The 9659-nt window shown below is 27.7% G+C and overlaps 3 protein-coding genes across 10 annotated transcripts; 1 reads left to right on the top strand and 2 right to left on the bottom strand.

Annotated features, from left to right (window-relative positions):
* On the bottom strand, nt 1-2257 carry LOC122566965 (acylglycerol kinase, mitochondrial). Of its 2 annotated transcripts, XM_043724973.1 has the most exons (9): nt 2119-2227; nt 1757-2033; nt 1556-1675; nt 1088-1478; nt 895-1010; nt 624-799; nt 412-558; nt 216-334; nt 1-144 (listed from the first exon to the last, which is right to left on the bottom strand). In XM_043724973.1, exons 2-9 carry the CDS (start codon nt 1864-1866, stop codon nt 31-33), a joined length of 1293 nt encoding a protein of 430 aa, XP_043580908.1. In that variant the 5' UTR covers nt 1867-2033; nt 2119-2227; the 3' UTR covers nt 1-30. The 2 variants fall into 2 exon arrangements, with proteins under 2 accessions (XP_043580908.1, XP_043580907.1); XM_043724972.1 differs by having other exon boundaries at nt 1757-2257.
* A 277-nt stretch (nt 2258-2534) lies between these two features.
* LOC122566961 (DDB1- and CUL4-associated factor 8-like) lies at nt 2535-7515 on the top strand. 6 transcript variants are annotated; one of them, XM_043724958.1, is made up of 13 exons: nt 2535-2859; nt 4063-4476; nt 4560-4739; nt 4806-4895; nt 4992-5287; nt 5359-5502; nt 5632-5855; nt 5926-6091; nt 6168-6330; nt 6405-6535; nt 6591-6728; nt 6802-6912; nt 7007-7515. In XM_043724958.1, exons 2-13 carry the CDS (start codon nt 4155-4157, stop codon nt 7166-7168), a joined length of 2127 nt encoding a protein of 708 aa, XP_043580893.1. In that variant the 5' UTR covers nt 2535-2859; nt 4063-4154; the 3' UTR covers nt 7169-7515. The 6 variants fall into 6 exon arrangements, with proteins under 6 accessions (XP_043580893.1, XP_043580889.1, XP_043580894.1 ...); XM_043724954.1 differs by having other exon boundaries at nt 2539-2859; nt 6802-6921; XM_043724959.1 differs by having other exon boundaries at nt 2542-2859; nt 5019-5287; nt 6802-6921.
* On the bottom strand, nt 7185-9181 carry LOC122566967 (transmembrane protein 147). 2 transcript variants are annotated; one of them, XM_043724977.1, is made up of 5 exons: nt 8859-9181; nt 8505-8643; nt 8209-8430; nt 8040-8121; nt 7185-7961 (listed from the first exon to the last, which is right to left on the bottom strand). In XM_043724977.1, the coding sequence occupies exons 1-5, from the start codon at nt 8933-8935 to the stop codon at nt 7870-7872; spliced, it is 612 nt and encodes a 203-aa protein (XP_043580912.1). In that variant the 5' UTR covers nt 8936-9181; the 3' UTR covers nt 7185-7869. The 2 variants fall into 2 exon arrangements, with proteins under 2 accessions (XP_043580912.1, XP_043580910.1); XM_043724975.1 differs by having other exon boundaries at nt 7185-8121; nt 8859-9178.
* Nucleotides 9182-9659: the final 478 nt, after the last annotated feature.

The raw sequence follows: 9659 nt of genomic DNA, 5'->3' as shown, positions 1-9659 counted from the left end.
TTTTATTTACACATATATATATATTTTTTGTTAACTGTTCAGTTGAGGACAAAATACTTTTACTGCCTGCGAAAGCAGCTTGATTTCAACTGCCTTTAGTTCATACTCCTCATTGTCAATGTATAATGTATGATTTTTATCGGTCTATAAATGAATCAACATATAGAAATTAAATAATCTTTCAAATTTGGAATATTCAAACTATGAAATTTTACCTTTTGTGGAGTTAATTCAATTTTTTTGGCTTCCACTACTTGATTACATAACGATTTATTACTTTTTTCTTTTTTCCACCCTTCAGACACGAAAGAAAAGTAGTTGATATCCTTTGGACCTACATAATAGAGGTAATTTTCCATGATCTTGATTACACATATTTAATTTTATTCCATATGATATTAGTTTAATTACCAATTTTCACTTTTAAAGATGGTGGTGATGATTCAACTTGTAACTTGTCTATATTGGAAGTTGCTATATGCAATTCACAAGTTGATATAGGTAGTTCATGGAGAACATCACATTTTTCATTTATTCTTTTACTAAAATCAATGCTATCTAAAAAATATGGTATCCTGTGCTTATTTTGAGATATTATATGTACTGAATATAATAAAACATACCTCTAGAGGCATTATATCTTGGTAGAAACACATGCCACCACCTTGTATTTAAATTAGAAATTAGATTGTTTTGACTACAACGAGAACAACCTTCACAAGGAAGTGTATATTTTAATACTGCATCACAATATTTGTTTAAGTTCTCTTCATAACCATTAAATACATAAGTCACATATCTGTACAGTAAATACATAATATTAGGCAATATAAATTTACATTAATGTGAATATCGTGCAAATTCCAAAATATTGAAGGAAAAAGATATATGTACTTTCTTAAAAATCCCCAGTACCAATACTTATTGGCAGAGGCATTTGCATCTTTCCATACACCCCATTCCACTGTTCCCATAGCATAAATTGGTTTTGCGGGTTCTTCGGGATTATTCTTTAATTATAAAACAATATAAGATTTTTAGTTACTGAAAAAGTTAAAAATTTGCTATGTATATAACAGAAACATACATCAATAGGTTTAACTTCAATCATATCCATCATTTTTGATTTCTCATGTATAATTGCCATTGTTGCCTCTATCACTTGTTTTATATCAGATAGATCATCATATTCATGATACAAAGATTTTGCAATTTTATTTGTTTGTCCCAAAGGTAAAATACCAATGGGACACTGTTTGACTGAATTAAGATTGAAATCATATTTTCTTACTAATCCAGTTAAAACATCAGATAAAGTACCATCTCCTCCTGCAACTATGATAGCATCAGTAGGTGTATCTAAATCCATTATAATTTTACGAGCATCATTCTGTGAGTCTGTCTGTATTACAGTTACAGCAATTCCAGCTAAATGCAAAAGTGGCTCACAATAATTTTGAAATAACTTTTTAGCTTTCCTACAAATAAGGATAATAGTTAATCAATAATTAAACTATAAGTAGAAACATAATTTACAAATCAAACATAAGCAAACCCTTTTTTAGCAGTTGGATTTAAAATAATGGTTACATGGCGTGGTTTTATATTTGTTGGAAGTGGAAAATCACCATATTGTGATACACTTTCACAATATTGTCTCATTAATTGGTTAGCACTAAAAATATTACCACTTTTTAATGTTATCTCAACAGTAGAATGAATTTACCAATTTTAAGACTAAAACTTCGTATCTTACTCGTATACTTCCTTGCCATATGAAATTCCATATGTTGCAGCTGTACATGCCACCAGAGATTTTTTCCAATTATTTCGTATAGTCCGGAAAAAGCTTATTATTTTGGCCATTTTTTAAACACTTCTGTTTATAACAACATAACCTTCATGAATCTGTACTTTATGTATTGTACATTGTACGCTAAGTAACATTTATAAACAATTGAAAGTTTTTTAAAAGTACACAAATATGCAAAGTCTGCATTTTTTCATTTTACGAAAAAATTAATTTTTATTATCTGTAATAAGATAATCTCAATTTTAACAGTAGACACACTTCTTAAAAATTTATGAAACACTGTGTTTCAACAAAAATTTTAATACTTTAACAAGCTTATAACTTTATGAAAATCTTTTCTGAAAAGTTTTTAATTCCTAGGTCCTCTAATTATGCGGTATTATGAATTGTATGTACTATCACTACTATCACAAGTATCATACTCGTCTGTAGTATTATCAGAAGTATCATATATATACAAACTACAAGTTGATCGGAGAATGACTTGATACTCACGTGTTTAGGATAGTTTACAATTCCCTTTAAATTCCACGCATAAAATATTAACAAATACTGCGAATTTAATTAAAATCATAAAATTCCAAATAATAGATTTTTTATTGCTAACAAACGGCAAGATAATATAATAATCTGATTTAATGTAATATCTGAATTTTATATTATTAAATATAAAGAAGAATATACATATATACATATAAATATTTTGTGCAATAGCTGCTCCATCTATTTTCTGAATCATGAAAATTGCCTCGTTATGAAATTTGTCAATTATTTTTTATCATCACGTTGATCACTTTTTCATAGGTGAATCTTATTTGTCCAAAGCGTGGTCCAAATGCGGATTTGCAGCCGCTACGCGTCATCGTTATAAAACAGGACAATTTCAGAAATAGTTCAGTAGAGATATTATAAATTCTGTCTCCTTATATCTTGTTTCCTAAACAGAAAACAATAGAGAAAAAGTTTGTGTTAATGTACACACGTGTTTCCCGCAGTATTAAGCAGAGTGCAAGAAACTGTTCAAGCTTCGGAACTTAAGCTCTGCTGTAAGCTAACAATAAAACATTTTCATAAGTATCAGCCATTTTATCAGTTAATTTCATTTACAAAAAAAGAGAATGGACAATAAATTTATATAACACGTAAATGTGCGAATTTTTTATTCGTATATTTACATATGCATAAAAATAATATGTTTTCATGGATGACAGGTCAGTGTAATTATTATTTTGATTCTGTCACTTGTCGATGGTTATAGTTAACTGTATTTTGTAAAACGCAGTACCTAAATCTATAAGATTACGCTTATGTTAACATTTTGTAGATGTACATATTTTTCTGTATCCTTATGTTCTACTAAAAAGATCAAAATCACGTATTTTTAAAAATTTATTTAATAACAGAATAATCTATAATTATTGGTAAATTAAACAGTGGAATTTATAATAACTTTACGTGATTAAACTGTTGATTTTACGTTTTTTAAATATTTTGTTTATATTTTGCAACACTGTACCTGTATGTAGTACTAAAAATTGATAGGATAATTTCCAGGAATCTGAATATATAATTTATTTGTTCCTAAAATATCCATTCTCTTAATGAAATTTTACTTTACTCAAGAAATATCTTCTTTTTTGAGACTTAAGTGACAGTATACAAGGTATGCTTGTAGTAATAGAACTAAATATTAGATAAAATTTATATAAAAATAAATGGAAAACATAGAATGAAATATTTTTTTAAAACTTCGTTTCCAAGAAGATTGGTTAAAGAAGGGTCTGTAAGTATACCTGCATATATTTGAGTAATTGAGATTGGATTTTCATATAAGAAATCAATAATGTACTCTAAAGATATTGGAAATCTCAATAAAATAAAAAGTTATTAAATACTATTCAATACTAAAAGCAGGAGAATCATCCAAATATTATTTATTGGTTAGAATTTTAAATAAAGAAATAAGATCAATATTTTTTTCAGAATTCCTCTCAAAACTCTACTATTGTATAAAAATAATTATTAATCAAGAAACAAATTAGCATACTTAGTGATTTTTGGAATTAATGTATTGGAAAATAAGATCTGGAATAGAAAGATTTCATTCTATCTTTTTTCATTTATTCTTTATATTTTCAACTATTTTTTATGTAAAAAAGCAAATTTTAATTGGTTATATCATCATAATGATTACGCTATGTATAACTATACTGAGTTAAATACAATATTCGTTTAACTCTACATTACAGGTAAAGTTAAATTGCAATATAGATATTAATAGATGAAAAATACAAGTGAAACATTTATTATATGCAAGACCTTGGTTTAATGATAATAAAAGATGGATTCTAAAAATTGCCATAATGTGCGTAAAGAAGTAAATGATATTGAATTATCTACATCTAATAATAAAACAAATGAGATAATACAACAACTTGTTGAACCTTTGGTTGATAATAAATGTGATGTTGCTAATAAGAAGAATTCATTTGAAGAAAATCAGAATGAAAACTCTTTAAGAGAAACATCATTTTCTATTTTTAATTCTACAACATTATCAGAAGCAACCACCTCACAAGACAATATTCTAATTTCGTCAAATGATAGTGAGCCGAGCTCTCCTTCTAGTAATCAAAATAAGTGTAAAAGAAGTATTTCAAAAGGTGTTTTAATAATATTTTAATATCTTGATAGTTACCAAATTTTTATAATTATTTAATGTACATTTATTGATTTTAATTTGTAGCTCAAGTAGATGATGATAATTGTGATGACAGTAATATATTTAATGAAGAATCGAGTAAACATCAAAAATTAAATGAAAATGTTTGTAATAAATCAAAATCAGAAAATAAAAGTGTTGATAATGCACAATTAGTAAAGGATAGTTGTGAAGAGACTATTGAAGATGTCGAAATGAGATCAGGTAAATAGTTAAAAAGAGACATGTAATATTTGAAAGATTTTGATACTATATTGTATTTAAATGCAGAAATTGAAGAAGCTGCAGCTCTTAGGGAAACAAAGAATCATGAAGAAGGACTAGAAATTGATAATGATAGTTCACATGCTGGATATGTTGGTATGTATTGTTACATTCATTATTCTTATTTTATAAATTTCATTTTTATCATTAAACATTGCAAGAAATAAGAACTGGTTTTATTGGGACAATTAGAAAAGCCTCTTTTATCAAATGTAACAGAACAGGATTTGCGACAATTGGAAGAGTCTCTCTTATCAAATGACTCAAATTTTGATACTGAACAAACAGCTAGTGAAGAGGAATCAGAAGAGTCAGAGCCAGATACTCCTGCATGTTTGAAGAAGAAAAGACCAAAGCCAACCTGGTTTGTAGTGCCAGAACTCCTTCACCGTGAAATGGGAATTAATCCATCGTTTCAACGTAGATATTACGGTTCCTTACACGTTGTAGAACACTTTGAACTTATGTACAAACTTAAAGAGCATGAGGTATACATCTCATGTTTTAAACTTTGTATTTAAAAAACTAGAATGCAATCTTTATTATATAATCTTTTTAGGGTTGTGTTAATGCTTTAAATTTTAATAAAAAAGGAAATTTATTAGCCAGTGGTTCTGATGATTTGTATGTAGTCATATGGGACTGGGCAATAGGAAAAAAACATCATTCTTTTGCTAGTGGTCATAGGAGTAATATGTTTCAAGTATGTATACTGAAATATATTTTGTAATAGACTATATTTCCATTTAGAAAATATGTTAATATATATTTTATCTTTGTTCACTTTTTTATTGTTATAGAAATGTATATCATTGCGATTGTTTATTTTCAGGCTAAATGGCTACCATTCGATGAAGAAAATTTAATGGCTACATGTGCTCGTGATGGGCAAGTACGTTTATTAGATATTAGACGTGGCGTATCACGAAAATTAGCTACGCACAATGCGCCAACTCATAAACTTGCACTTCATCCGGATACGCCACATGTTATTGTTTCTGTTGGTGAAGATGCAAAAGTTTTGTCTATAGATATTAGAGAAGAGAAACCAACGAAGTACGTCTTTTAAGTTGCCTTTTGTGAAACATATTTTTTCACAATGTATAAAAACAATTTTATTGTATAGGTTGCTAGTCGTAAGAGATGGTTCTTTCCACGTGCAATTGTACAGCGTTCATTGTAATCCTCTCAAAAGCAACGAATTTTGCGTTGCTGGTCGGTCTCAATGGGTTAGAGTATATGACCGACGAAATGTATCTAAACCAATACACGAATTATGTCCTTCACATTTGGTATGTTTTTCGGATTTTATACAATTAAAAATAAAATTATATATCTCTTTTGTAACCTAATTTTCATGAATTGCAGACTGAGAAGAAACATGTACATGTAACTTGTGCTTTATACAACTATGATGGAACTGAAGTTCTTGCATCTTATAACGACGAAGATATATATTTATTTGATGCAATATCGCCACAACCTGGAGATTTTGCTCATAAATATGAAGGTCATAGGAACAATGCTACTGGTATATATTATTGTTTGGTACATTTTACAAGAATTAAATGAAAATTTGCACTTATTATATTTCATATTTCATAGTGAAAGGGGTTAATTTCTTTGGGCCAAAGAGTGAATTTGTTATATCTGGATCGGATTGTGGAAATATATTTATCTGGGACAAGAACACGGAAGCAATCGTAAATTGGATGCCTGGAGATGAACAAGGAGTGGTATGTAATCTATTAAAAATATAATGATAAAGTTTAATAACACTCTGTCGTATAGGTAAATTGTTTAGAACCTCATCCACATATTCCTATTCTTGCAACAAGTGGGCTTGATTGTGATGTGAAAGTTTGGGCACCTTCTTGCGAAGATCCACCTTCACTTCAAAAAATAGAAAATGTACCTTTAATAGAAAAAGTATGTGTAATTTACGAAAATTGTTGTGATATAAACATATATATGTTATTATTTTATATATGTTCTATTCTAGTGTGTTACATCTAACGCAATGAACAGGGCACAAGAAACTACTACCGAATCCGATGCATTCGATAGTCAAATGCTTTGGATATTATTAAGACATATTCGTCATACGGAAAGAGTAAGACTAGTGTGTATTGATTAATATAAATTGACAATTATAAGAATACAAAATTTTACAAAAATTTATTTGATCATTTTACATTGTGATGTAGAATCTAAACGTAAGACGAGTTTCTAGTGACCAAAATCAGGATGATGATGACGAAGATGATGATGATAATATTGATGATTCTTCGGATGATGAATCTTCTGATCATAGCGATAGTCAATCAGAAGGAGATGGAATTAGAAGATTGCAATGTCCTCCATCTTAGAGGTATTAAAACGGACTATTCCACGTTTTGTACATTAATATTTATACTGTCTTTGAATGATGTTATTACAAATGGCTAATTATGATGAAGAGATTATGATAAATTTAGACGTTTTGAAATTTTGATTTATCTTGTTCTACCAATTTAGTAGTTTAATAATACAAGTGATATGTATAATTTATTATAATCATAAGATTTAGGGTGCGTTGAATATGTATAAAGACTTGATAAAAATATGTAAAGTATTAGATGAAGATTAGATATAATGTAGATCCATTTCTAGTAACAACATAATTACAATTTTGTATTATTCTCTGAAAAATTAAAAAAATTACTGTTCCTAAAAAGATAAGTATTTACGATCATATTTAACAAATATACCCAAATTTACATTCTTGTTTTTATCATTTGTAAGTTTAATGATATTTCAGAATAATAATATTTTAATCGTTTTTCTAACACAAATTGTGTTTTGAAAATTGTGAAAAGAATGCCAAGTTTAAATATCGAAATGTAACATAAAAGAAAATAAAGGATTGTTTCTATGCATAATATTGTTATTGGTACAATTTTTTTTGTTATATAAAATAAAAAGTTAGTAGAACAATGACATAATTTAGTAGTAGAATAAGATTTACTTTGTAATGTGTATGGTAATATGATTAAAATATTGATCTTTTAAAACATACACATAATGTTCTTCAAAAGATGCCTATGGAATGAGCAAGACCAGCATACATATATAATGTCGTAACACCCATGATGAAAGTAGTAGTAGCTTTAACAATAAGGGCTGACCATGGGCCAGTTAAGAAAAATACTAGGAGAAAATCTAAAATAAGTGGCCTATATACTGTAAGTATAAGCATACCAACTACTATAGGAACTAAACTTCGTTTTAAATCATGTCGTGACCATAACCATACGAGTGTTGCTGTAGTTATATGTTGTACCTATATACATAAAAAATAAAATTTTAATAAAATAAAAAGTTTCCTGCGAGGTATTACTTATTAAAGTAGTAGTACATTATTACTCACTAAATTAATATTAGATTCAAGACTCTTTTGAATGTATTTCCAATCAAATTCTGCGCCTCTTGCTCCTACCCATAATAGGAGAAATCTAGTAAGTAATACCTCAGCTCCAGCCCATCCAACTCCAGCAGTTAAAATTTTTGCATGCCCTTTACCGGGTATATTGTTCAATGATAATAAAATTCCTACTAAATCAGCTAAGTCTATCGAAGACTTTAAAAATTCCTATATAGTTTATTATATGTTAAATCAGTTAATCAATAATTAAATACAAACGAATTAAAAATATGAATACATACACCAATTAAATCATAACATTCACCTCCTACGTTATCTGCTGTAGGGAAAAATGTAGCAAGTGCCAGCATTTTTACTAATTGTGTAAATATGTAAATACCTCCAGCTTGAATACATTTCCAAAATGCACCATATTCTGATCTGAAAGTTTATATATATATTTCGAAATGTGTTATTCGTATGATAAATACATTAAGAAATAAATTATAATTATAATTAAATTATAATTAATGTAGTATAATTATCACATGATATTAATTGTCATATGTAGTACAATTATTGAAATCAAAATAAATTCCAAGATAATGATCAAATAATAACTATAAATAGGTTAGAAATGGTTAGAATGTACTTACAATCCTGAATATTTATAGGTAAGATAATATGGAACATAAACTAAAGCTAAACAATTTCCAAAATGATATAATGTCATCTTTTCAGTAATATTATGTAAATTTAATTTAAATACTATTCATCATTACATAGCAGACGATTCATACACGAAAGATGACAATATAACAAGCATCAAATAGGATGTTATATCTACGGTAGGGAAGTATCTGTGGAAGGGTTTTTATAGTATAAAAGCACAGACGAGATACAGAATAGACGTGGTATACAATGTTTTTCCATGTCCCACGTTTTCGGATTATCATTTTCGTGTCACATGCGCCACTATCGATTCAAAATAGTACATGTTTAAATTAAAACTAAAGTCTTGTATGAAATTATAGATAAAATATAGAACAGGATATTCTGTAATCGCAATGAAGTATAGATATTTATATTATAAATATTTTTATAATACTTCAAGAAGCATTGAACACTATCAAAATAACATATTGCTGTAGAGTAATAGTTAAATATTTCACTTACGTAGTTTCAAATAAAATTATAGTTTCATACATATGAAACATAAGAATGTATATTTTTAAATCTATGTTTTCGTTTGAATTTTCATTTTTGTATTCTCAAATTAATTGTTAATTACATACATATATCACAAACGAGTACCTATACTTAATTAATGATTATATATTACCTGATATTATGAAAAATAAAGTATAAGTACTCTGATCATAGATAAATAATTCTTATATTCACCGAAGTAAATTGTAGAGGGCGTAAGAAAGACCAATTATTTTCTAGGTCGGTAT

This window comes from Bombus pyrosoma, linkage group LG4 (genome assembly GCF_014825855.1).
Source record: "Bombus pyrosoma isolate SC7728 linkage group LG4, ASM1482585v1, whole genome shotgun sequence".
NCBI classification, from domain to species: domain Eukaryota; kingdom Metazoa; phylum Arthropoda; class Insecta; order Hymenoptera; family Apidae; genus Bombus; species Bombus pyrosoma.
Note: the sequence above shows the minus strand (reverse complement) of the source record. Positions and strands in the feature narration are given on the sequence as shown.

Coding starts and splice junctions, on each gene's coding strand:
- LOC122566961 (XM_043724954.1), top strand. CDS start 4,155: ATGGATTCTAAAAATTGCCATAATGTGCGTAAAGAAGTAAATGATATT. Junction 4,896..4,991: donor TTCACATGCTGGATATGTTG/GTATGTATTGTT, acceptor TGGGACAATTAG/AAAAGCCTCTTTTATCAAAT. Junction 5,503..5,631: donor ATAGGAGTAATATGTTTCAA/GTATGTATACTG, acceptor GTTTATTTTCAG/GCTAAATGGCTACCATTCGA.
- LOC122566965 (XM_043724972.1), bottom strand. CDS start 1,866: ATGGCCAAAATAATAAGCTTTTTCCGGACTATACGAAATAATTGGAAA. Junction 1,011..1,087: donor TTGAAGTTAAACCTATTGAT/GTATGTTTCTGT, acceptor TTATAATTAAAG/AATAATCCCGAAGAACCCGC. Junction 800..894: donor TACTGGGGATTTTTAAGAAA/GTACATATATCT, acceptor TTTACTGTACAG/ATATGTGACTTATGTATTTA.
- LOC122566967 (XM_043724975.1), bottom strand. CDS start 8,935: ATGACATTATATCATTTTGGAAATTGTTTAGCTTTAGTTTATGTTCCA. Junction 8,644..8,858: donor ACCTATAAATATTCAGGATT/GTAAGTACATTC, acceptor ATAAACTTTCAG/ATCAGAATATGGTGCATTTT. Junction 8,122..8,208: donor TTGAATCTAATATTAATTTA/GTGAGTAATAAT, acceptor TTATGTATATAG/GTACAACATATAACTACAGC.